Source organism: Tribolium madens, unplaced genomic scaffold (assembly GCF_015345945.1).
Source record: "Tribolium madens isolate multiple individuals breed KSU strain unplaced genomic scaffold, Tmad_KSU_1.1 Scaffold_1;HRSCAF=32;Tcas5.2_LG8, whole genome shotgun sequence".
NCBI lineage: Eukaryota > Metazoa > Arthropoda > Insecta > Coleoptera > Tenebrionidae > Tribolium > Tribolium madens.
In genome coordinates, this window is record NW_025400984.1 from 3,332,737 (window position 1) to 3,357,978 (window position 25,242).

At 37.1% G+C, this 25,242-nt stretch overlaps 5 protein-coding genes across 6 annotated transcripts in view; 2 read left to right on the plus strand and 3 right to left on the minus strand.

Moving 5' to 3' along the window:
• The window catches only part of LOC123003893 (sarcolemmal membrane-associated protein), a 7,800-nt gene extending 5,683 nt beyond the window's left edge, over nucleotides 1-2,117 (plus strand). Inside the window, exons 6-7 of the mRNA XM_044396934.1 lie at nucleotides 1,115-1,240; nucleotides 1,291-2,117. Of these exons, the coding sequence (XP_044252869.1) occupies nucleotides 1,115-1,240; nucleotides 1,291-1,896 (732 nt within the window). The 3' untranslated portion in view covers nucleotides 1,897-2,117. The remainder of the gene's footprint in view (nucleotides 1-1,114; nucleotides 1,241-1,290) is intronic.
• Nucleotides 2,118-4,558: 2,441 nt separating this feature from the next.
• On the minus strand, nucleotides 4,559-5,293 carry LOC123003966. The gene is made up of 5 exons (XM_044397052.1): nucleotides 5,242-5,293; nucleotides 5,121-5,187; nucleotides 4,923-5,075; nucleotides 4,778-4,871; nucleotides 4,559-4,730 (listed from the first exon to the last, which is right to left on the minus strand). The coding sequence occupies exons 1-5, from the start codon at nucleotides 5,270-5,272 to the stop codon at nucleotides 4,629-4,631; spliced, it is 447 nt and encodes a 148-aa protein (XP_044252987.1). The 5' UTR covers nucleotides 5,273-5,293; the 3' UTR covers nucleotides 4,559-4,628.
• Nucleotides 5,294-6,603: 1,310 nt separating this feature from the next.
• LOC123003828 lies at nucleotides 6,604-14,548 on the minus strand. Its single transcript, XM_044396842.1, has 9 exons — nucleotides 14,388-14,548; nucleotides 10,910-11,472; nucleotides 10,434-10,744; nucleotides 10,240-10,380; nucleotides 9,647-10,191; nucleotides 9,301-9,600; nucleotides 8,980-9,251; nucleotides 7,229-8,931; nucleotides 6,604-7,180 (listed from the first exon to the last, which is right to left on the minus strand). The coding sequence occupies exons 1-9, from the start codon at nucleotides 14,402-14,404 to the stop codon at nucleotides 6,908-6,910; spliced, it is 4,125 nt and encodes a 1,374-aa protein (XP_044252777.1). The 5' UTR covers nucleotides 14,405-14,548; the 3' UTR covers nucleotides 6,604-6,907.
• A 5,285-nt stretch (nucleotides 14,549-19,833) lies between these two features.
• Nucleotides 19,834-21,670, minus strand: LOC123003846 (adenosine kinase 2-like). Of its 2 annotated transcripts, none has more exons than XM_044396869.1 (4): nucleotides 21,593-21,670; nucleotides 20,463-20,922; nucleotides 20,255-20,416; nucleotides 19,834-20,208 (listed from the first exon to the last, which is right to left on the minus strand). In XM_044396869.1, the coding sequence occupies exons 1-4, from the start codon at nucleotides 21,631-21,633 to the stop codon at nucleotides 19,879-19,881; spliced, it is 993 nt and encodes a 330-aa protein (XP_044252804.1). In that variant the 5' UTR covers nucleotides 21,634-21,670; the 3' UTR covers nucleotides 19,834-19,878. The 2 variants fall into 2 exon arrangements, with proteins under 2 accessions (XP_044252804.1, XP_044252803.1); XM_044396868.1 differs by having other exon boundaries at nucleotides 20,463-20,928; nucleotides 21,593-21,648.
• Nucleotides 21,671-21,932: 262 nt separating this feature from the next.
• On the plus strand, nucleotides 21,933-24,200 carry LOC123003551 (zinc finger protein 91-like). Its single transcript, XM_044396366.1, has 4 exons — nucleotides 21,933-21,949; nucleotides 21,996-22,111; nucleotides 22,160-22,470; nucleotides 22,784-24,200. Exons 3-4 carry the CDS (start codon nucleotides 22,162-22,164, stop codon nucleotides 24,173-24,175), a joined length of 1,701 nt encoding a protein of 566 aa, XP_044252301.1. The 5' UTR covers nucleotides 21,933-21,949; nucleotides 21,996-22,111; nucleotides 22,160-22,161; the 3' UTR covers nucleotides 24,176-24,200.
• Nucleotides 24,201-25,242: the final 1,042 nt, after the last annotated feature.

Genomic DNA, 25,242 nt, shown 5'->3' on the forward strand with positions numbered 1-25,242 from the left:
TTTATTTTAAGAAAAAAAAAGGTAAGTTTCCATCAACGGAAAATATAAATTTATTGTAGTTCAAACCAATGGCGTAACATGAAAAAATTTAAGGTTTTAATTAATGTAATTACTTAATTGGTATTTTAACATGAATTTAGACGATTTTTATGCATTATTTATAAAATATATTTCCAAAAAAAATATCTGCCATTGACGTAGTTTGAATTTTTTTTAAGTCTACAAAAAAATTATTTAAGAGTTTTTTATTTAATTTTTATTCCGTTTATTTTTTTTATCACAATTATGTTGCTGTTTATTTTAAGAGACAAAAAGTAAGCTTTTACCATCAAATTTATTGTATTTAAGCCAGTGGCGTAACAACAACATTTGGAAGGATTTGAGTTATAGTGAGTGCTTCTCAAACTTAAGTACTAAATATATTTCAAAAAAATTATTTGTAAGTAAACAGTTTGTAATACAATAAATGAAGTTTAAAATTTTCTTATTGAACATCTTACAAAAGAAAAAATAATTTAATTAATAATTAATAATTTAATACTTAAAAAATGGTTTTGTGTATTTCATTTTTATTAAGTAGTTTGTTCCTTTTGTTAAAATTATGATTTTGTTATTTTTCAAGCGAAAAAAAGTAAGTTTTTACTACCAACAGGAGAGGAGACATAAATTTGTTTTAAGTCAGTGGCGTAACAATTAAAATTTTATTAAAAATGATTTTTGTAATATTTTTATTTGTGGAATTAATATTTTCATGCTTTGATTACAAAATATATCTTTCAAAAAAATTATCTGTAATAAACCAATGACATAGTTTGAGCAAAATTTAACATTTTCTTTTTGATTGATTGTTTATAAAACAAAATAATGAAAAAGTAAGGGGAAACAAAATTATTTTTAAAGAAAAGGAAATGAAAAATACTTGATCCTGGTGACTTTGTTTTTGAGAGAAAACTTGGGAAATGAATTTATTTGATTTCATAGTAAACCAGTGGCGTAGATTAGAATAAGGTTGAAATTTTTTGTACAAAAATATATTTTTTGCATTTTAAATATCAAATTAGTGGTGTAGTTGGGCAAAAACTGGTATTTCTGTAACAATTTGTATTTTTCAAAGGATGAGAAAAGCTCTTGCGAGGAAAAACCGGATGTGGAAAGCGATTCCGAGAGTGAAACTTCGACCATCCTAACATTCGAGGAAAAAGAGCCGGAAAAACGCGTCACATTCAATATTCCAGAAGACGTAATTTTCCCCCATTTTCCCCAAACTGTCTTTCATTTTGTAAATTTCAGGTGAATTGCAACGGTCCTGAAAGCCCCTCCGAGAACTCAAAAGACGACTTCGACAGCGACAACGTCGACTCGAAAACCTTAAAGTACAAATACCAAACGGCTCAAAACGAGCTAAAGAAACGAATAGAAATCCTCGAAACAATCCTCGAGTCGAACAAATCGAAATTGAGCGAATTAGAGAAGCAATTAACCGACGAGAAACAGTTGAATAGCGTCCAATCGGAAGAGAACGAATCGATGAAAGAGGAGTTGGTGGTGTTGCAACAGAAATTGAAAGAAAGTTGCAACGAAAGTCAACAGTTGAGGGACAGAGTGAACTGTTTGGTGAAGGAGTTGGAAGAGGCGAGCAACAAGGACCAAATTGTAAATACCTCGACCATATCAAATAGTTACGAACAATTAGTTAGTCTCGAAGAAGAAATGGTTCTGTTGAAAGAGCGCTACGTCCAAAGCAACGACGACAAACTCAAACTGCAACAGGAATTAGCCAAATTGAGAGAACAGTACAATAAGATGTGCAACAGTTCGTACGACAAAATGTATTTCTATATTGCACCCCTAATACTCATGATCCTCTATCTAGTAATAAGCGCAATGATTTCCTGATTTACGGCCATTCTTTTGGTTTTTTTCTATTTTTTTCTCGAGTTTTTAATCAAAATCATCAATGAAACGTGAGTTTATTTGCCATAATCGTGTGATTTTGCGGATTATAGGTTTTGTACAATTTGTGTTAGCCCAATTAGGAGAAATGTATTTTATTTAATATATTTGTTCATAGTAGATGTATATTACCAATGTATTTAAAAGAATAAAACTCAGTTCAAGTGGAGACTTTTAATTGCCTACAAAATTTGATTTGTTTTGCTATGATTTTTTTACAATTTTAGATTCTAAATCTGCAAGAATTTTTTGGAAACTTCTAGTACTCTAGGAAATATGCCAAAAACTATTTTCTTATTAATAACTAGAAAATTTTGAGACTGATACTTTCATATTTTCTGAAATATGACTGAAACAAGGGGTTTTATTAAAATTATAATTGAAGTAAAAATTTCCAATTTTTTAATGATATATTTCGAAAAGTAGAAACTTTACATTTAGTAAAAAATGAAAACAAAATACATTGTCTTACGTAAAAAGAGCCACGGAATCCAAATACGCAAGATTACTTACTACTAGTACTTTAGAAAAAACATTTTTTTTATTAAACAAACTGAAAATCATTGGACTTTGGCATTTTTTGAAATTCTGACACAAGGGATTTTATTAAAATTATGTTTGTTGCACACAAAATGAGCTGAGAAATCCAAATCTGTCAGAATTAGTTGGCTAAGATTAATATTTTCGAAAATAGTGTCAAAAATTTCAAAAACTAGATACTTTTACATTTTGAAACAAAACGGCAACGTTGGAAAAAAAATTATAATACATTGTCTTACGTAAAATGAGACAGAGTTTAAATCTTTTTTTTTACTTTAGGAAATGTTAAGGAAAAACAGTTTCTTTGTTAACTAACCCGAAAGATTTAAGACTGGTGTTTTGTGAAATTTTGGAACAAGGAGTTTTATCAAAATTATAAGATTGTCATACGCAAAATGAACTGAGAAAGTTGAATTTGTCTAAGTTATTTAGCTTGAATTAATATTTTCAAAAATATAGCCAAAAATTTTAATTTTTTGGTTATAAATTTCGAAAACTAGAAACTTTTTAAATTTTCTAAAAATGGCAATGTTGCAAAAAACAAGATAGACTGTTTTATGTAAGATAAGCTCTAGAATCTAAATCTGCAAGAGTTTTCCGGCTACGTCTAGTAGTTTAGGAAATATTCACGAAAAACCGTTTTATTATTAATCAACAAGAAAATTTTGAGACTTTGGCATTTTCTGAAACTCTGACACAAGGAATGTTATTAAAATTATGTTTGTGGCACATGAAATAGGCTGAGAAATCTAAAACTGTCAGAATTATGTGGCTAAGATCAATATTTTCGAAAATATCGTCAAAAATTTCAAAAACTAGAAACTTTTACATTTAAAAAAAAACGGCAACGTTGAAAATAATCACAGTCTTACGTAAAATGAAACACAGAATTTAAATCTTCAAGAATTTTGAGGCTACTAGTAGTACTTTAGGAAATATTAAGGAAAAACAGTTTCTTTGTTAACAATAAATCTGAAAAATTTTAGACTGATGTTTTGTGAAATGCTGAAACAAGGAGTTGTATCAAAATATTGTTTGCCGAACGCAAAATAAGCTGAGAAATTTGAATCTGTCGGAATTATTTGGCTAGGATTATTATTTTCGAAAATATTGCCAAAAATTTCATTTTTTTGGTGATAATTGTTTGTAAAAAAATAGCAATGTTGCAAAAAACAAGATAAATTGTTTTATGTAAAATGAACCCCAGAATCCAAATCTGCAAGAGTTTTCCAGCTACGTCTAGTAGTTTAGGAAATATTCACGAAAAACCGTTTTATTATTAATCAACCAGAAAATTTTGAGACTTTGGCATTTTCTGAAACTCTAACACAAGGAATTTTATTTTGATTTTTATTTTATTTATTTATTATGTTTGTTGCACACAAAATGGTCTGAGAAGTATTTGGATTGGATTAATATTTTTGAAAATATTGTTAAAAATTTTAATTTTTTAATAACAAATTTTGAAAACTAGAAACTTTCACATTTTGTAAGAAAACTGGCAACGTTGTCCGAAAAGTCGCAGTTTTTTGTTTTACGTAAAATGAGCCACAGAATCTAAATCTGTAAGAATTTTGCAGCTACTATTCTAGTACTTTAGGAAATATTGATGAAAAACAGTTTTCTTGTTAACAAATCTGAAAAAAATTAAGACTCTGGTATTTTGTGAAATGATGAAACAACTTTTACATCTTGTAAAAAATTGGTCGCGTTGGAAAAAAATTAAAATGTATTGTGTTATGTAAAATGAGCCACAGAATGTGAATCTGCAACATTTTTCGGCTACTACTAGTACTTTAGGAAAGTACGAAAAACAGTTTTCTTATTAACAAATCTGAAAAAATTAAAACTGATGTTTTGTGAAATGATGAAACAAGGGGTTTTATTAAAATTATGATTGCCGTGGGCAAAATGAGCTGAGCAATTTGAATTTATTGGATTTATTTGGTTAGGATCAATATATTCGAAAATATCGCCAAAAATTCTGACTTTTTCAGGGATAAATTTGGAAAATGTAGAAAACTTTACCAATAATGTATTTAAAAGAACATAACTCATTCAAGTGTAGAATTTAATTTTTCGCAAAAATTACATACAAAATTTTATTTATTTTCCATGATTTTTACAATTTTGTGTTATTGTAAGAAATTTGAGAACGATTTGGTTTTGTTGAACGAATCTCGGGTGCTTTTGTAATCGGAGGCGGTGGAGTCCGATCGGCCGAATCCTGGGTACGTCTGAAAAAAATTGCAAGAGTTACATACAAAATTTTTTAAACCTTTACCGAGTAGAATGTGAATCTCGAATCAGTGCTGTCGCACGATTTCGCCTCATCGAAATCCTCCAAATTGTCGATTTTTAATTTCGACGAAGTAAACCTTGAACCAAATCATTAAAATTGTTAATTGATTAATAAATAATTTAAAAACCGGTGTGAAACATCAACTGAATCCAGCAAATCTTTGTTCTCCTCGTGGACGGGTAAGCTCGCCGAGCTCGTTTGGCATTTCCGGAAAATCATCAATTTACTTAATGAACTATTGGACACTTGGAAGGTTTTCCGGTTTTGGCGTTTTTGAATACTGAAAATCGGTGATTAGGGTTATGGAGTGTTTTTGTAAACTTACCATAAACAAAACAGTAGGAAAATCACACCAACACATAGCACAGTAATGGAGATTATTGGAACCAGCCCTGGAATTGATAATTAGTGATAAGAAAGATCGGTAATTAGTGGGTTTTTAGTACAGGAAGAGGTCCACAACACAGTCACGACCATTGTTGAGGTTGAAAAAGCGGAAAAAGTTATCGGGGATTGGAGAAAAAGAAAGGACAAAAAATTTGTTTAGATGGAATGTCGCTTGAATTGTGCTGTTTTTCCATACTTTGAAAAATAAATAATCAGTTGAAAATAACTCAATAATTTTTTTTTTCGATACTTTGGACGAGTTTTTCTGTTTCTAGAGAATTTCACCGAAAATTCTTTTTTAAATTGCATTAATTCGTTTATACTAAATTAAGAAATTCCTTCTTTTTTCTGTTTTATAAAAATTTAAACAAGGTACTGAATTAAATCTGCAAGAATTAGTGTCAAAAGTTGTTGACAAATTTCGAAAACTCAAGACTTTTACATTTTGCAAGAATCAACGCTGGAAGAAATTAAACTTACATTGTATACGTTGAATTTGTATTTTTTTTTGCTACGATGAGTAGTTTTAAAACTACTGTCAAATTTTATTGTCGATTTTTAGGAAGTTAATTTTTTGCAAAAACAATTTTTAATTCTATTAAAATTTAATTTGTTAAGTAGACCGAACCAAAGAATTGTTTGGTTACAAAAAAAAATGTTTCTTTAATTTTAAACTTTTAATTTTTAAAACAATGAAGCTGCGAATTTTATTTAAATTGTGCGTTAGGAAATATTGATGAAAAAGTTTTCTTGTTAACGAATCTGAAAAATTTAAGGCTTTGGTGTTTTGTGAATGATGAAACAAGGAGTTTTATTAAAATTATGATTGCCGTAGGCAAAATGAGCTGAGAAATTTGAATTTATTTGCTTAAAAGATCAATATTTTCGAAAATATCGCCAAAAATTCTGACTTTCTGGGATAAATTTGGAAAATCAATAATGCATTTTAAAGAACATAACTCATTTCAAGTGTAGAATTTAATTTTTCGCAATATTTTCGAAAATATTCCCAAAAATGTCAATTTTTTAGCAATAAATTTCGAAAACTACAAACTTTACATTTTGGCAACAAAATGGCAACGTTGGAAAAAAACAACATACATTGTTTTATGTAAATTGAGCCACATAATCTAAATCTACAAGAATTTTCCGGCTACTACTAGTATACTTTTGGAAATATCGATGAAAAACTGTTTTCTTGAATGAAACCTGAGATTTGAGATTTATTTGTCATTTTGCGAAACACTGAAACAAGGGGTTTTATTAAAATTATGCACAATGTGAGCTGAATTTGTAAGATTTTTTTGGATTTGACTAATATTGGCTTTCTATTTCGAGTTTCAAAATTTTGTATTTTAGTGACGAAGTTTGAAAACTCGGAATTTTCAAATTTTTGGTTTTTATTCCCACAAAGACCAAGGTAAAAAAATAATGATAGTTTAATTATGTAAGAGGAGTACAAGTATTAACAACAGAGTAGAGAATAATAGTACAGAAGGCAGTGTAAACTGTATACAAAACAACAATAAGATATAAAATACAAGTACAAAAACTAAGACACAAATTGGATTAACCCTAAAGTTGGTAACATTTCTAGTGCCTTTTCTCGAATCACAATCACTCAAATTTCTATAAAAAACTTCCCCGAGGCCCTCATTTTATTTACAACCCCATTTTAGTCCCTCGTTCATCGAAAAATTCATAAATAATTTGTCCACTTTTTGTTCACTTGGCCACAAACACCGACAAATCCGGTAACTTAAACTCCCCAAATCCGTTAAAACTCCTATTTGGAATCCTGGGAGGCCGTCCTAACTGCCTCGCCCTTAAATGCCTCGGAGGCGGCGTCAAATCGGTATTCAAGCCGGGTTGCGGTCCCTCATTCCTCAACAAGAACCCGCATTGGGCCGAACACACATCATCCCTTAGCACCACCTCCTTAGGCCACTCCCTCAACAGCTGCGAGCAATCGGTGACTCGTAGCGATGCACACTGGCCCTGCAAAACCCAATTAGGACTAAACCACACCTTCGGGGCGGTACTTACCCCCTCCTGTGTACAAATGCAACTCGTGCATGGCGACGGGAACGCTGATTGGCCCACATCCACCATGCGGTCACCTATGACACACCCCGAGCCCACTGACTCGCGCCACGCCCCGAAATCGAGCTTCGGGAGCGAATCACATGGCACTCTGGGATTGAGGAAATTACTGGGGAGGTCAAAGGCGGCGCGTTGCATGTCTCCATGGACGTCTAGATTATCACAGATAATTTTCGCGAGTGTGACCTTGCGGATTTCGGCTAGTTGGGGTTCGGAGAATCGCACACTCGAGTCTTGGTTTTCGTACCAAAACCGGTCACATTTGCGCAGTTGGCGGAACTGGATTGCTATGATGCAGGCGAAAGTGGGGCCCACGAGGCCCCCTTGAAGGGGTCGTTCGCTTAAACCGCCCGGGAACAAGTCTATATCGTCCACAGTCGGGTAGATTCGTTTAAATCGGGCGATTACCTCGGGGGGGATTTCCCGGGCTAAATCCTCGAAGTTTGACGCTCGTTTGAGGTTACATAAAGCACGGTAGTTGTTGTAGGAGGGGATTCCGTGGTCACGCCCTCGTTGAATGTTGAGTGCGATTAGATCCACCCCCGAGAAGGGGATTTTCCGGTCTTCGAATAAATGATTGGTTACTTCGCCGGTTATAAACTGATCGAGAGTTTCCATTGGTGTGGAAACAAGGCCTCTGGCGATTTCGTCCACCATTCCGGTTTGGAGGAGCATATCAGGTTTGAAGAAACCGTCCCGGAGGAGAATAGGAGGGTCTATGATCTGGTAGGAGGGGCTTAGACGCGGGATATGAGGGCGGAGTAACGAGTGACCAATCCGGAAAGCCGCTGCTGCGAATTCAGTCAGAATCGCAGGGTTACACGACGGGTTGTAATCCTTGTAGTAACCCTGAGGGAGGAGTTTCAACCCATACAAATTAACCGCATTCCAACTCAAAAGTCTAGGTAACCACTCATTGTAGGTTATGTGTTGGTTAGCGGCTATCATAATCCGACGCGCATGCTCGAATAACTTCTCATCGTCCCAATGAGGGTTAACCTGTTTTATCCCATCAACAAGCCGGTTATGTTCCCGCATGAAAATTGTATGAATTACGGTTAAACCGGGTTGTTCTGAAGCTCGTCCATCTCCGGCTATGAAACACAACCCACTGGCGGCTTTACATTCTGGGTGGTGGTCACTTTGAGGGAGGAGGTCCTTGAGTTTGAGGGGGCGTTGCGTGCAATTCATCCGCCCCCCTATGCCTTTCAAATCTTTCAAAACACATGGGTTTTCACCGTAGATTTGGGAGGCATCCAAGAAGGCCGTGTTTTGGTTGACTTGTTCCCTCGGTCCGAGATGGAGTTGGCCGGGAAGGGATCTCATGAACGGGAAACACATTCTTTGACCGGAAGTGATATTGATTTCCGGGTAGTAGTGATCGGAGGGGGGGATGGGAAAAGGGTGGCATTCCGGGTGGACAGTCCGGGGACTGTCACATGACCGGCAATCCGGGATGGACTCATGGAAACCCTTATGGATGGGTGTCATAGTCAAATCATGGTCCAGGAATTGACCAAATTGCATGACCATGAGGGTGTATCTGGAGTGGAGGTTGCTGATATCGGGGTGGATGAGGGTGGAGACGATTCTAGGGGAGGGGAGAGGGGCTCCGGTCACGCCCAAAAGGCGTGGTTTAGATATACCTAAAAAGAGAGGAGTTATATTAGGTGTGGCTCATGGGCGGAGCTTACCGTCATCGTAGGCGCTAGGGAGGAGTCTGGTGAACGTGGTGAGACTTTTGCCCCAATTAGGATTCCGTAAATTGTTACAATGGCCGGTCATCGTCCGGTAGGGGGTGTTAGGGTCGCAAGGGGCGGTCTCATCACAATGCGTGTCTAAATCAATCGCGTTGGCTGGGATTAATGATGAAATATCGACATTTTGCAACCCGTCTGAGAGTTCGTCACGAAACACCGACGAAATGACGTTATTGTCGAAAAGTTGGCGTCGTCTTCGCCGGTGCCTAAAACCCAGCCTTAAGATTTGAGTGTCACAATCCGGTTATAACCTACATTAACGAATTGATGATTTCGTTGGAGGCAAACTCGAATAGTAAAGACGTGTTTGCGAGTTTAAGGGCCTGTTTGTTGGCTTTGCTGAAGGAGGCGGCGGTCCCAGCGGGGGATTTGGGGTCAATGCCCCCGACGGTGGCCCACAGCTCGTATTCGGTTTTGCGACGCTCGAGGACGTCTTGTTCGGCTTTGACGAGGGCTTCCATGAGGAGGTCTTCCGAGAGGTCGGCCATGTGGTCCATCTCCAACCAGGGGGTTAGTTGGGGGAGAGGGTGTTGGTCGCACGACAATCTAGCGTTCCTACAACGAGGTTCAAAACCATTCTCAATTTTTCAAAATCACTTACAAATAAGGATCCTCCTGGACGAAAGCCTTGGGTTGAATCTTATCCAAATCGTCAGTGTTTGCACACAATAACCCAGCCAGAGATACTTTCTTAATTTCGGCTAATTGTTCCGTTGTTAGCGAACTCGGGGGTAAATCATTTTCGTACCAAAACCGGTCACTTTGCTTCAAAAGAATAAATTGTTCGCGTAAGAGACACTCGAGGGTTCCTCCAACGATAGCCCCAGGAATCGGTCTTTCCAACAATGAACCAACTAGGAGATCAACATCTTCTGGTACTTGGTAGAGGTACTTCAAGGCTTTGACCAATTCGGGGCTAATTCCAGATTTGGTAAAGTCGTCAAAATCCCCAATTGTGAGATTTTGGCACTTTGCGAGATACTGGGTGTAAGGGGGAATCCCATGGTCGCGTCCCATATGGACGAAAAGGGCCGCCGTGTCCCAATCCGCGCGCAATGGTACCATCATGTGCATACTGGGACTTTGCGCCGGTGTTCTAATCAAAACATCCACCATTTCGGCGAAACTTTCAACAGTTTCGTTCATCTGAAACCATTGATGATGGTATTGCTTCATACAAAACGGGGGATTTACCAAAGTGGAAGGGATCATCGAAAGGAGGGCGGGGAGAGCACTCATAGCCACCTCGTTGTAAACCCCAGCCCTGTGCGAGCTCGAGTATTTTGAAAACCGCCCATGACTTTGTAATTGGAGGTCGGACTGTACGATGGCTTCCTGCAACCAATAGTGAGTCAGTGGGCGGGTCTAGCAAGACGGAGACTTGTTACATTGCCCAATACAATTGGAAGAAACTCGTTATAGGTGATGTGTTGAAGCATAGCTGTCACGATTCGTTTACTCTCTAGGAATAAAGTTTCGTCGGTCCAATGACGGTTCAATTGGGCTAAATTAATGGCAACTCGATTGTGTTCTTTCAAAATGGCCGAATAGAGGGCGTTGGAGCGACACGAGGTACAAGCCGAGACATTGACAAGACCGGCATCGTACGTTCGTAATTTTTCGACTTGTTGGTCGGTATTTCCGTAAATGGCCGAAGCGTCCAAAAAGGACGAGGCCAAGTTCATCTGATTTCGGTACTCTACAAACCCAAAACATTAAAAAAGGCCTTTTGAATAGCAAGATTTGACAGAAAAATTGACACGGACCCGAAAGTTGGGGGTTCGAGTCCCGATCCGGGCCACTTTTTTTTCTACAAATCTTTAGACTTTCATAGTCAAATCTAGCTAAAAATCAAGAATCTTACTAAAATCGCAGTCGTCCATGTCAATGGCCGGCAACGTCCGCATATATTCCCTGCACTGGCCATGCCCCACCCTCCCATAACACTCTCCATGCTTCCTCTCATCGCTGCAACAATCCTGACTCTTCAAATTCCCAGTACTCGCCAAATCATGGAGTAATAACTCGCTCCACGCCCCCAAAAGGGCGGTGACTGACTCATGGGGAGTGGCCGGTACCGTTTGCAAGGTCACAGTCACGTCCAAGGGACTTGGTAAAGCATGAGTCGTAACAGACTGGCGCGGCTGACTCCGCCCATCGGCATAATCGGGTGGGAGGAGTCGTAAGAATGGAACTCCCCGAGTGCCCCAATGGGCGTGCCGAACATTGTTACATTCGCCTGACGGCCGCCTGTATTTATTAGGCGGACAAGGGATAGTATCGTGTGATTGGCAAGGGCGGGGCGTGTGTAGTTCCGCCCCCAGAGCGGCCCTGACCGTTGGTTTGAGTTCGGATGGGAGGGCGCGGGTGTAGGCGGTGATGTTGGTGGTGGAAAGGGCGGCCGGAAAGAGGGCCAAAAGGGCTAATCTGAAACAAAGTAGACCTTGACTAAAAAAAACAAGGAAAAAGTATAGTCGTCATTGAGATATTTATTTATTTGGTATTTTAATGATATGTAAATTGCGTCCAATTACTTAAGTGTTTCAAGGCGATGATGTTTTGCGATTGGTAATCCTGTTACAATTTCTTTGTGACGCAGTTTTGCCAATTGTGGCCTTCACCTTCCGAGTCACATAATATTTTTCTCATTTTGGAATTCAAATCAAGCGTGACGTCACAATCACGCCTCAAATTCTTGAAGGATGTCGCCGTTAAGTGTGATCACGATCACGTACTGCCAACAGCCACATCCGTGTCAGATAATAATTTTGTTTTTCCAGGAATTTGAACTCGAATTTGGCGCCGAAAAAAGTGTCAGAAAGCCGATGTAATAGCGGTGAATCGCGACTTTCACTGCTTTTATATTAAACTTTGTAATTATTTGCTTTTTTCAATTAACCAAATAATGAAAACTTTCGCTCGGACGTTTGAAGGAAAGTTTTAATTTATTTTCGATTCTTGCATTTTCTGTATCACACGTGCAGTTGTGCCAACCCAAATAAGGCGAAGCAATGTTGATTTATGTCGCTAGGGCAAGGTAATAATTACATCAAGACTTTCTAGGAAAGAGGCGAGACGAATTTTCGACGCGTTATGCATAGACCGGTCTTCTTTTAATTTATTTACATTTTGTATTTATTTTCATTGCAACACTACTTTCACCCGAGATTACTTTCATTCGGCATTCCTACTAACTCAATCTTCGTTCATGACACGTGACTTTGACTTTGCCGTCTAATTTCTAATTAAAACGGCTGATTGACATATCATTAGCATTTCGTAATGACCAATTAATGGGGGGAGCCCCCATACATTGATAACTCCTCCACGTGACGTAAATAGAAAGTGTTTGCTTGCTCCGGAAGTTGCACTTTTCCACAAAGACGAAAAGTTTTTCCGGAACAACCAAAATATTGGACCGCAATGTGGATCACTCGGTCACCGGAACGATCAAAACAATCGAAAGCCAACCTTGAACCTGATGGGTTGACCAGCAACCCCAAATCGTCGCTAAGCGACGCATTTCCTTGACCTGTCATCGGGTGATTAAATCGCCGCCTACTCGTTTTGCCAACTGTCATAAAGAAGCATTCATTGTTGCGAAATCGCAGTTGGCTAACGCCAACAACGCTGATTTCTTAAGACGGATTTGTGTCAGGATCACGGGATTAGAGAATCAAAAGATCACGTCAAATGATGGGTCAGGTCCGGTTGGGGACTTTCCTGGCATTTTGTGTGAATCAGTGTTGCCGTTCATAAAACTAATTATGACGTTTGTTCTAAAAGCTTTCTGAATAACAAGTCTTAAATTAGCGGCAATCAGGTGAAAGAAGAAACTTAAAAACAGTGGTGCCAACTGTAATTCATCGCGTGGTCGATTCACTTAAAAGATCGCTCTACTTGTTGTAAACAAATTCACTTTTCTTAATTACCAGAACGCACAAAAACTTTCAGTGATTAACGATTTGTATCACGGTTAGTGGTTTTAATCTTGTTGTGATGGTAAAAGTGTCGCTAATTCCGTTATGTAACTGGAGGTCAATACTGCACTTTTATTGAAAAGTGTAACGAATCGATTTTCGGATGTTTGTTCCAGTTTAGGGAATTTACTCGCACTGTGTTTCTCATATTGACCCAGATTACATAATAACCAGTTCAAATCAAGCGTAGGAGTACCAACCCATCACTCTTCGATTTTTTCTCTCGCTTAATTAATGCTTGTTACTCCACGTAACAAACGATCTTTTATGTAAACGCGGAGTAATCAGTGAGAATATCGCAACAATGCATTACTATGGGAGAGTGGATTTAGCGGTCACGTGACGCGTCAAAAATGGCACCAAGGTCGCCATTTCTCTAAAAAAAACGATCTAGAGCGGCCTTGGAATTATCTGATAAGGAATTCCCAACAAATGTCAAAAGAACGAACAAAAGAGGCCCGCCTCTTGCCTCACAATAGACGATCGAATTGCAAAATCTAGTGCGAATAGGGTCAGAGTTCAATTTTCTTCACTGTGGTAACAGTGTCAATTTATGTTCGTTACCATGGCAATAGTCATAGTAACACCGATCGTTTCCATGGTTACAATTTGGCGCGAATTTTGAATAAAAAGCGCTTTTTTCGTTCTCTCTCTAGCACGTGAGTGAATTACGCCCACGATTATGCAAATTGTAACTTTCTCAATCTGTACCCCGGGGGTGGCATTTAATTACACCACATTTCTTTGTTGGCAACACGATTAGTCTCTTAAAAGTTGAAAAAATTCGGTTTGGCCTGGATTCGTGCGAGAAAAAAGCGAATTTTGTAATTCTTGTGACATGTTCTTAGAGTATTGATCATTGAATTTGATTTTTATCGGTGAAATCTTCCTTTTGTAAGTGGGTTAGTTGGATTGTTCTGATGGGAAGGCGATACTATGGGTTTTTATAAAAATGTGTAACCTTCCAAAGTGATTATTCTTCAATTTGGGACTAGTTTCGTAGAAAATTTTTTACTTATCGTAATGATGTCATTTAAAAAGCATAATTGCAAGTCTTGGGAACATCAAAATGAAAAGATTCAAGGCCGTATGACGAAATGGCTGGCACCTACCGAATTTTAGCTTTCGTTTCGTTTCTTGTCGAAATTTCGGAACACCTGTAGAGGTCAAAGAAAATGAATTCCGAATGAAGTAATCAGGAAACGGAAGATTTCACCCTATATATAGTCATTTGTCCATATACGTGCTCAAAGCCATGCACGCATTTACGCGAAATGACTCATAACAAAGACATTGAGGACCCGGAAGAAAATTTCCCGAACCGGCGAAAAATTACGCTCCGCAAAAGCAACACTTCCTTACCCAAACGTCACCTCCATGTCACAAAAAGAAGGAGAAAAATTCACAACCGAGATAAATCCACACACATAATCGCACCACTCTCGGAAAACAACTTGGAGGACCAACAAACAGCTCTCGTCTGTTTCACAACGCGAACTCTTGTGCTCTCTGGAAATCCACGAGGAGCTTATTACCGGAGAAAGTTGAATCGCTGCCGGGGACCTCCGCCAATCAGCACCACTCAAAATGTTTACGTTCGCTGGATTTATACTCCCACTTGCAAGACAAAGAAACGCAAAAATGCACGATTTTGGGCCCACCAACAACCAAAATCGTGAGGTTTTGACAAAAACGGGAAATAAAACGCAGCGTGTGGCGAAATTTCATTTATTTTAATTTTTTTCGTGAAAACACAACTTTTATGGCTCATGGTTTGATAAAATTTGATTTCAATAAGACTTTATTGCCAATAAACCCATTCCTGACCAAGTTTTTTTCTTTTATTGAAAACTGTTACAGTAACAGGGTTCTATCTACTAAATTACACAGTAACCAGGCGGTTTCCACAGTTACAGTAACGTTTTCTCAACTTTTGACACTGTTTCCATGGTTACGGTGTCATTTTTACATCCGTTTACATCCGTAACAGTTAACAATTTATCCACATACCGGGTGAATAAAAAGTATGGAACCCAGCATTTTTTCGCATAAACTAATTACTTTACGAAAAAAAAATTACTAGGTACTGTTTGTTTAAAGTATTATAAAAATGTGATCGTTTTTTAAGAATAAATTTTTTTAGTTTTCGAGTTTTACAAAAAAAATTAATGACAACCCACTATGACATTTTTTAATGTTACTGTTTCCACAGTAACATGGTTGTATCTACTAAATTACACAGTAACCAGGCGGTTTCCACAGTTACAGTAACGTTTGCTCAATTTTTGACACTGTTTCCATGGTTACGGTGTCATTTTTACATCCGTTTCTAAGGTAACAGTTAACAATTTATCCACATACCGGGTGAATAAAAAGTATGGAACTCAGCATTGTTTCGCATAAACTAATTACTTTATTACGAAAAAAAATATTACTAGGTATTGTTTCTTTAAAGTATTATAAAAATGTGATGGTTTTTCAAGAATAAATTTTTTTTGTTTCGGGTTTTGCAAAAAAAAATTTAATGGCAACCCACTATGACATTTTTTAAAGTTAATGATTATGATCTAAAAATGACCTCTAATTAAATAAAATTCCTGTTATTATTTATTTATTCCTGTTCAGTTTTTTTATCAAAACTTAAGAATTTACTTAAAACAGTTACTCGATGAAAATAGTTATTTGTTTAACAAGGGAGGAACAGATACTTTCCTCTAGTATGATACATGTAATTTTTCCTACGTTCCGGCAAGAAAAACTTCAAAAATAGCAATTTTTCTTGATATCCCAGTTTCGCCATTAAATCTAACAGCATCTTTATCCGTTTTATCCGTTTCATTGGGGGAGGTAAAAATTTTACCTCCCTGAGAGGTTACACATGTTTTTAATGTAATTTTCAGTGATGGTGAAGAAAAATTTTTACCTCCCAGGCAAAAGTTTTTTCTCCTCGGGAGATAATTGGCCACTTTTCTTTCTGAAATTAGCATGGAAAAGCTTACTTTCTGTTAGGATCGTAAATGTAATTTTGACAGATGATGTAGGAAAATTTTTATCTCCCAGGCAAAAGTTTTTCCTCCTCGGGAGATCATTGGGCAGTTTCCTTTCTAAAGCGTGGAAAAGCTTACTTTTTGTGAGGGTCGTAGGAAAACAATTTTATTTAATCAGAGGTCATTTTTGGATCATAGTTTTTAATTAAAAAAAAATTGTCATGGTAGGTTGCCATTAATTTTTTTTTTGCTAAACCCGAAAACTAAAAGGAATTTCAAAAAAAAATTCTTGAAAAACAATCACATTTTTATAGTACTTTACATTGCACTACGAGTAATTATTTTTACGCAAAAGGAATTAGTTTTTTATTCACCCGGTATGTTTCATAGTAGAAGGCTGTGAAATATTTTTTGCCAATATAAAGGTCATATTTGTGAGGAGGATAAATTTTCCACAATTACTTGAGTATTTTACACAAATTTTATCGTTTTTATGGTAACCGACACACATATGCTCGTTTTCAAATTAATGTGCATCAAAGTAGTCGTTGAAAGGGATTATTTCAAGGTGGCAACGATGCAAAAATTCAACAATCCTAATCTCAATCTCAAAAATTATTTTTTCAAATAAATTGTACCCCAGGTAGCAAAAAAATAATTAAAATTAACAACGTAGGTAATTAACATAGGGTAGCAAACATAAAGATTTTTGTCGTTATTGATTAAATTTATTCTGAATGTCATGAATGACACTTTTTGTATGAATCGGCCTTTAAATTAAAGATGCATTCAGACTTCCATAACCTACTTGTTGCATATTAATATGAAAATCAGTATATGATGCCATTCGTTGCCATGGTAACAGTGTCACTTTTGGGGAGTTACACATGTAATTATGTCATTTCCATGGTTACAGTGTCATTTTCGGCATGGCGACTGCGATTTGTTGGTGCAATTTCCATGGTAACAGTGTCATGGGTTGGAAAAAGGGGTATGGAGCCGCGTGTTGGTTGCCACTGTGATCCATCATCAAAGTCGCCGGAGTTGCCTTGCCTCGGGTGGGGAAACACGGCCTCATAATTGTTTACGGTCTCGTCGCCGCCTCGCGAAAATTTTCTTTCTTCGCTTCTTCACGTTCTTCGTTATCTAATCGGAAGAAATAGCCTCGTGACGCGATCAATATGCAAGAAAGTGTTTTCAATAGTCGTGTTTTTCCCTCGATCTGTTTTTCAGATGAATGGAATTGTTGCGTTCGCGAGGAGGATGTGAAGACGTTAATTGCTACGAATTACGAGGAAAATTTTTCAGTCAAGGCCGATTATGCATCGTTTTCCCATTGCACAAGCGATTATGCAATATTCTAATAATATCATTTCTCCCACATGATGGAAAAAACGAAAATTGTAGTAATCTGAATGAATTACAGGCTCTAGTTGGCCGGGTAATAGCGACGGAAGGAAATTAAGCGGGCAAGGTCGACACCAAGACGGCCAGACTTGGCCCCTGGCGATTTTACCTGGGAGGGCGTTTTTGGACGGCCGTGACTTTTGACCGGGCACTAGTGATCGAAAATCGATTTGTTTGTTCATTTTCAGTAGAAAGTGACATAAATGTCGACGTTTCGCAATTTGTGTGCAAATAATAGTTATTTATTCGACGAGTGTGAGTGTAAATCGGACGGTTTATTTGACCGAGTGGATTTTTAAACCACGAGTGTAACGAGTGGTTTACCATCCACGAGGTGGAATAAAGCTTCCGATTTACACTCAAAGGAGTTGAATACAATATTTTATTCTTAAAATTAGACTCAACAAAGCTTAAACGTGCTTTAAATCTGTTAAAAATAATTTGACGTTTCGTATTGAGAAATGCCCAACAGTTGTCAAAACTTTCTTACACGGGAGAAAAACCATAAATTTTGACAGTGTCGAAGAATAAAAATAATAAACTGTAAAGTCTGTTTTTTTTTTAATGGATATATATGCCAAACAGTCTTAACGTTGGCATCACTAATAAATTCATTCATGGTAATTTTAATAAAGGAAGTTGGCAGTTCCGGTTTTTTGAATTAACTTGAAAACAATGTCATTAAACGTCAACACAAAAAATCGTCTAAGAGAATTTAGAGACGAAACACCAAAAAAGAAACAAATTCGGTACACTGACAGTTTTTAGAAATTTGGAAACGAATAGTTCGCAAGCAGGAAGTTAGAAAAAGGGCCCGTTAAAATGTAGACGCAATTTGTAATACAGATTTGCTAAATATTCTTAATTTTTAGCAGAAATCGACAAGAATACAAAATAAACATGGATGAGAAAGAACCTTGGAAAGAACGCAATTAAATTAGTGTCTTGTGCATCGTTTTTGAAGAACGAGTTGAAAAAGTAACAATTTTGAAACTAAAGCTGAAGAAGAATTTATAAAATGCAACAACTTTGAACTCCTTACAATAAATTACACAAAATTTATTGCCAATCATCATAATACCCACTTGTATCTTTTGCTACATAAGTTTTTTCTGTATACAGGGTGCGACAGAACTCGCGCCCCAGAGAAAATTTTCAAGTAAGGTAAGATACTAGGAACATGAAAAAAATGTTTAAAAAATTCTATCTGTCAAAAAATTTTGACAATTATTTTTTGACATTTGACATTTTTTTATATCTATTTAATGATACTGATGATCTTGTATATCTTTTTTTACAATTATTTAGTAAAGGGACAAAAATTTTTCCAATAAAAACCACAAATAACCTTAAACAGAGTTACAATTAAGGATACAGCTTCCTTGTTTCCTCTTTTAATAACCTATAGTAAAAAAACTTGGAAAATTATTTTTCCAACAGAAATAAATAGAGTCAAAGTGCAAACTTTAAACCCTCATAACTTCGAAATTGTTATAGATAATTTTTTTTTAACATTTTTTCCATGTAGGTACCTGGTATCTCACCTTATATGGCATTTTTCTCTGGGGCGCGAGTTCTGGCGCATCCTGTATACATCCTTTTTCTTCAAAGTTTTTGAATCTCATTTTTGTCCACAACATTGTACTTACTTGCGGTGTGTTTCTGTCAAAATTATTAGCACTGAATTCTGTCTTTAGACCTTAGGTAATGATGCCTGTCCTCAGGTATTCAATTATAGCGCTTTCAAAGAGCAAACAGGCACACAAGACTCATAAAAGTTAAAATTTTGCCAACATCTCAATTGGAACACATAACCATAATTTTTTAACAAAATTTCTAGGGAAAAAAACAAAGAGCAAACAAAATTTGTGGCTATGGAGACAAGCTGCTACCAATTTTTTCACCAAAATGTTGACTTGGTAATTTCCATTAAAAAAAAACAGACTTTATGTGTTATTGTGAGATGAGTCGAAATCCCTGATTCGGTGTTATTTTCGAATTAGCAAACCGGTAAATACCCGGAACTGTCAATTAACGGTCATATTTTAAATTTAACGACATTTCTTCATAAAATCAACAGTTTCATTGCCATTCCTTGCATAAATCACCGGTCATGTGACCTATTGTTAAATTGTAGCACGACTTCTTCACCTTGAAAGGAATTTTAAAAGTTCATCGAAGCGTCGTTACGTCACCACAAACAATGAATAATTCATTTGTTTCGTTACAAATACTCAATTCAAAATTGACCCAATGGCACACTTGATGACTTTTAATTGCACTTGTGTCATTTTTGACCGAAAAAGCGCGAATCGGGTGTTTGTTCAACCAATAATCAAGCCGGCCGTGTTCTATTTAAGAAGAGAAAGTGATGATGAGGCAAAAGTCGGTATATACAAGGCGTGGTCGCGAATTTTTCACCCCAAGATTCAGATCCGGGTCAAAAATTTTATTTCAAGTCAAAGGTTAAATCCTACAGTTTGGATAACACGCCTCGCGGCTAAAATTCCATTTTTTGCACAGTTGGCAACACTGGTGCCGTCGACCCATCCTGCCAAAAAAGCACCAATGAAAGCGTCGCCCGCGCCGCTGGTGTCTACGATTTTTTCGTCGTTTAGTGACTCTACAGCGAATTCCTGCCAATCACCGGGGCTTATCACAAAAACGGTTCCGCCCCCTCGGGTTACTATAACAACACGTGACTTGGGAAACAAGTTGTTTGTTGCCGTAACGACCTCGAGCAGGTCATGTGACTCCAGGTTGTTTATCTTCGCGAAAGCACGATGCTCCTAAAAAAAATAAAAAAAAAACATTTTTTTGTCATAGCTGACTTACGGATTCGTTTCCGACGACTAGAGACGCATTTTTGTACAAATAAATCATTTCTTGGGGGTACTTTGTACACAAAAATGGGGCCCCCAAATTAAAACTAATGATTTTGTCCCTTTGCTCCACAATTCGGACAAGAGAGGGGAAAGAAACACCGATGAAAAATCCCTAAAGAGAAGAATCAATACAAAAGTCACAAAAAATGTTAAAGTACAGAAAAATAAACAAATGATGATTCAATTATCTTGTCCCATTTCTTGTCATCTAGGGAAAATAGCCGGGAGGCCCCCAAGTCGGTGACCAGAGTCCTGGTTTTCCCCCAAACCAAAACTGCGACTTTTCCTGTACTTCCCCCGGGAATTTCCGTCAAATCTCCTCCTAGGCCCTCTTTTCCCAATTCATTTTTCACAAATTTGCCATTCTCGTCCGCGCCCATTGATCCTAAATACGTCACAAGTTCGGGGAATCCCCTCAGCTTCGTGAACATCCTCACTGTATTGGTAACACTGCCTCCGACTTGTACCGATCCTTCGCGAATCTCCTCAAAAATACTTCGACGTGTTTCGTCAACGACGTACGCATTATCAGGTTCAAGATTATATTTTCGTAAAAATTCTCTATCGACGTTGGCCGTGATGTCAATCAGGAGACTCCCGAGGAAAACAACCGACCGTCTGGAACTTTCGAATGAAAGTTGGTAATTCATCACTCTCTCATTTGAAAGTGAAATGAAATAGAGGAATAAAAACGGATTTGAGGTTGGAGGAGAGCGAGGACTTCCTGATCACGTGGTCACGTGACCGTGAACTCTCACTATCATCGGTCGGAATGTGAAAAATGTCGGCCGGCCATTGGCCGGAAAATTGTAAAAGTAAAAGTCGATTTTCGTCATGTGAAAGAAAGAGACAGAGAAAAAATCAGTCATGATGTAAATGCCAGTCGATGAACCGATTTTTTCTCTTTTATGGAATATTGATGATAACAAAATGGCGGTCATGGCTAACTATGTTTTCAGCTTAATGACATTATTATTGTGCATTAGCACACGTTTTATAATTTAAACATCAATTACAAGGAAAAAACATAAAGCAATTAAGGTAAAAGTGTTGCAAATGAGGTGCAAGAATAAAAATGCCCAAAAAATTCATTCTCTTCCTAATTGTTACATAAATCACGATAACTGAAACGCTTCACTTGTTTCAATTAAAATTTTTCAAATCATGGTTTTTAAACCTTGTTCCAGAGTCGGCGCATAGGTGGCGCCCAAAATTTTGGCAACCTAACCTAACCATAATTACATAATTATCGCTCAAAATTAACCTTGAGTTAAAAAATGCCACTAACCTGACGTTGTTTGTACCATTTTCATAATTATTTAAATCCATTGAATTATAATAAACTTATAAAAAACTAATTATGCAAGTTGAGGATATGCAACGCAACAAACACCTGTGTATGACCTGTGTATTGCAACTGCTAGCGCACAAATTTGGTAATTTATTTAATTGATTTAAATGTAATTTAAATTATTATTAATAAAAAACTAAAATAACAGTGTTTTTTATTATTTTTTATTTAATTTTTTATTAAATAAAAAAAAACATTTTTTCTTTATTAAAAAAAATCAAGCGGTTATGCAAGCTAACGAATGCTTGAATTACGGGTTGCCTACACGTAAAAATATTGATTTGTGACAAATACGTATGTTTACCACCCTTTTGCCCTAAATAAGCAAGTTTTTCATCAGTGTATCAAAAAATTTCATCAAATTAAACTGTTGGGTCCATAAAGTCGCAAATTTGCAAGGACCAAACGTCAAACCGCCATTTTGCCCAACATCCAACTTCGCGTTTGTATCAAAGGGTATGAAGTTATTTATTTAAAAATTTGAATTTGGAGCCCCTTTTGCAGCAATGGTCGTTTTAAACTGTCCCATGTGTTGTCATGAGACATTCGAGACGGCGGCTTCCCTCAAATGCCACATTTTACACATTTTGGAGAATTTGTTATGTCCCACATGCGATCAGAAATTCGAAAATTTGGCCGATTTGGCGCAACATCTGGACGATGAGTGTCAAGGGGGCGACGGGCAAGCCAAAGCCTTGATAGGGCCAGAGAAGCTCCCCGACGACGGACAATACTACTGTCAAATGTGTAATCTGCATTTGGACGATATTGACGAACACTTAAATCGCTGCCACCAGGGCCAGGAAGTCATTCTGGTACTAATGTGAAAACATGACAAAACGCCTCAAATGTAGCCAAAAATTGGAGATATTTTGTGGCGGTGACATAACCTCAATGTTTGGAAAATGACACTAAATTTTGGTTGCTTTTAGCTTCTCATAAATTTGGTCCAAAATTTCCATTAAATTGTTTTTGTTTTTAACATTGTCATAGTAACTGCACCGTTATTATGGCAACAACGCCATTTTTACACTCGTTGTCATAGTAACAACGTTGTTTCCATAGTAACTCTTACCAGGCTACTTGGATATTTATGAGTTTGAGTACCGTTTTTTTTTCTTAAATTAGGAGGAGGAAGACGCCGATTCTGGTGAATTTCCGGTCGACGAAGCCACAATTTTCATCATAAATTCCAACGAGAACGACCTGGAGGAGGAAACCCGTCCGGAAGAGCTCGAGAGCACAGTTTCCCCTTCGAAAAAATCATCAACTGTGAGTCAAGTCAACGTGAAGGACAAAGAGGGCCGTCCCTACACTCGAAAATTCGTCAAAATCGACAAATTCTGGCAGCAAGAAGACCCAATTGGCCTCACAGAGGAAACCAAAGAGCATATAATCGAAATAAACAAATGCGAAAAGTGCGACATGTACGTGCCGAATTTGGACAGTTACCAACCACACGAATGCCAAAAAAGCGATTCGGAGATTTTCAATTGCCAGGTTTGTAATACGAAATTTCCCACGTTTAAGTCGCTCCGCCTACATCGACGGATGCACGAACCAATCAAAACGCGGCAACCGGAAGCGCCGGCCAATTACGACGAGGAGGAGGAGTCAGTGCGACAGATGTTCATTTGTAAAATATGTAATCGAACATACGATAAAGAATACGAAGCGGTTCATTTAGAGTCGCACAATACAGAAAATAAATTCAATTGTGATATATGCAATCGCAAGTTTTACACGAAAATTAACCTAGAAATGCACGTCAAGGCCCACTCGAATAACAAAAAGTTCACTTGTTCGTATTGTAAGAAACCTTTTGTCACTTACGATGCTTTAAATGAGCATGTGTTGAATCAGTGTCAAAATAGGGCATATGCTTGTCAGTTTTGCGGCCGAAGGTTCGCGAGACCGCACGAAAAAGTCAAACACGAACGAATCCACACGGGGGAAAAACCCCACACTTGCGAAATTTGCGGCAAGTCATTTAGGGTCAGTTATTGTCTAACCCTCCATATGCGCACCCATTCTGGTACCAGACCCTACAAGTGCACCCATTGCGGGAAAAGGTTCAAGTCGCATAGCGCCTACAACCACCATCTACTCATCCATTCGGATGTAAGGGCCTACAAGTGCCCTTACTGCCCTAAAGCCTTCAAAACTAGTGTCCAACTCGCCGGCCACAAAAACAGCCACATTAAACCCTTCACCTGCACAGAGTGTAATCGGCCCTTTGCGTCCCTTTACTCCGTAAGGGTACACATGGAGACTCACAAAACCAACAACAATCTTAAATACGAGTGTTGGATGTGTGGGGCTCTTTATTCACGAGCGTTCGCACTCAAAGATCACTTGAAACAACAACACCAACAAGACGGGGACAAGGCGAAAGCCGAGCTGGACGTGGATGAGGAGATGGAGGCCGCAAATTCCATACTTGTGAACGAGGAGGACATTATTCTGGGGCTGGAGGGGGCCCCGAACATTGAGATCATCGAGGCGGAGGAGGGGGTTTAGTGTTGTTAATAAATGTTTTAGTTTTGAGCGAGTTTTATTTCAAACATTTTGCCAATCTTTCATGACAACTGACATTGTTTCCATAGAAATGAGTCAAAATGTCGTTTATTTACTACAGTTTCTATAGCAACAATTCAAATTTAGCGCCAAAGCTGTCATTTTTTGGCGGGAAATACAATCCAAACTTGATTCACACATCAGAGTAAAAAGTCACCGTTTTGCGCTACTTAAACTAATCAAGGGCAACTAGATTTATAATTAATAATATAATTTTTTATTTATTACAAATTCTATACCAACAATTGAAATTGAGCGCCAAAGCTGTATTTTTTTATTGTCATAAAAAAACAAATAGAACTATTTTTAATTTGATAGTTTTTCGATTTATTTTTGAGTAAATGGCGAAATAATCAAGTCTCTGTAATCGCAGTTACAGCAGTTTTTTTTTTAAATGGAGTTGTTTTTGCCTTTCCGGAGTGTTTACAAACACGTTTTTTTGAGATATTTTTGGAAAATTTCGTCTAAACAGGCTGAAAAAATACTTTTCGAGCGTAGTAGTACGTTTTTCAGCTAGAAACGCAATTATTTCGCAAAATATTTCATTAAAAACAAGCTGAATTATGACGAAAAAGATGTAATTTTTACAATTTTGAGTGTTTTATCAGATTTTTGAGCTAAAAACTGCGTTTTTTGCGAGAATTTACTATACCATTTCAAAAATCAGTAAATCAGTATATTATAGGTATTTTTGTAATTTAACGAAAGATTTTTAAAATAAATCAGCGTAGGTTTTCCCGTTATGGTTTCCATTAATATAACGTTATTGAGTAGGTAAAAAAAAGTTTAGTATTGTTACATTTCTTTTCGTGAATTAAAAAAATGTAAGGAAATAAAATAAAAACGAAAAAAAGACTAAACTGGAAAATTAATTGTTTATTTATATATACAGAATGGTTTCAATAGCTGTGTGGTAATTTTAATAGAGGTGAAAGTAGGGAGCAAAAGAGCAAAAAAAATTTATTCAAATGTTCATAATTTCTGAGATTTTTTTAGTTTCTGATTAAATA

What these genes read in the sequence shown, in the direction of transcription:
- LOC123003846 (XM_044396868.1), bottom strand. Translation starts at nt 21,633, where the DNA reads ATGGATTTAAATAATTATGAAAATGGTACAAACAACGTCAG. An exon ending in CATCATTTGTTTATTTTTCT is followed by an intron (nt 20,417 to 20,462) that starts GTACTTTAACAT and finishes TCTTCTCTTTAG; the next exon opens with GGATTTTTCATCGGTGTTTC. An exon ending in TAGTCGTCGGAAACGAATCC is followed by an intron (nt 20,209 to 20,254) that starts GTAAGTCAGCTA and finishes TATTTTTTTTAG; the next exon opens with GAGCATCGTGCTTTCGCGAA.
- LOC123003828 (XM_044396842.1), bottom strand. An exon ending in CATGGACGACTGCGATTTTA is followed by an intron (nt 10,745 to 10,909) that starts GTAAGATTCTTG and finishes TTGGGTTTGTAG; the next exon opens with AGTACCGAAATCAGATGAAC. An exon ending in CCCTAGCGCCTACGATGACG is followed by an intron (nt 8,932 to 8,979) that starts GTAAGCTCCGCC and finishes CTCTCTTTTTAG; the next exon opens with GTATATCTAAACCACGCCTT.
- LOC123003551 (XM_044396366.1), top strand. Translation starts at nt 22,162, where the DNA reads ATGGTCGTTTTAAACTGTCCCATGTGTTGTCATGAGACATTCGAGACG. An exon ending in AGGGCCAGGAAGTCATTCTG is followed by an intron (nt 22,471 to 22,783) that starts GTACTAATGTGA and finishes TTCTTAAATTAG; the next exon opens with GAGGAGGAAGACGCCGATTC.
- LOC123003966 (XM_044397052.1), bottom strand. Translation starts at nt 5,272, where the DNA reads ATGGTCGTGACTGTGTTGTGGACCTCTTCCT. An exon ending in TGTGTTGTGGACCTCTTCCT is followed by an intron (nt 5,188 to 5,241) that starts GTACTAAAAACC and finishes TATCAATTCCAG; the next exon opens with GGCTGGTTCCAATAATCTCC. An exon ending in CGAGATTCACATTCTACTCG is followed by an intron (nt 4,731 to 4,777) that starts GTAAAGGTTTAA and finishes AATTTTTTTCAG; the next exon opens with ACGTACCCAGGATTCGGCCG.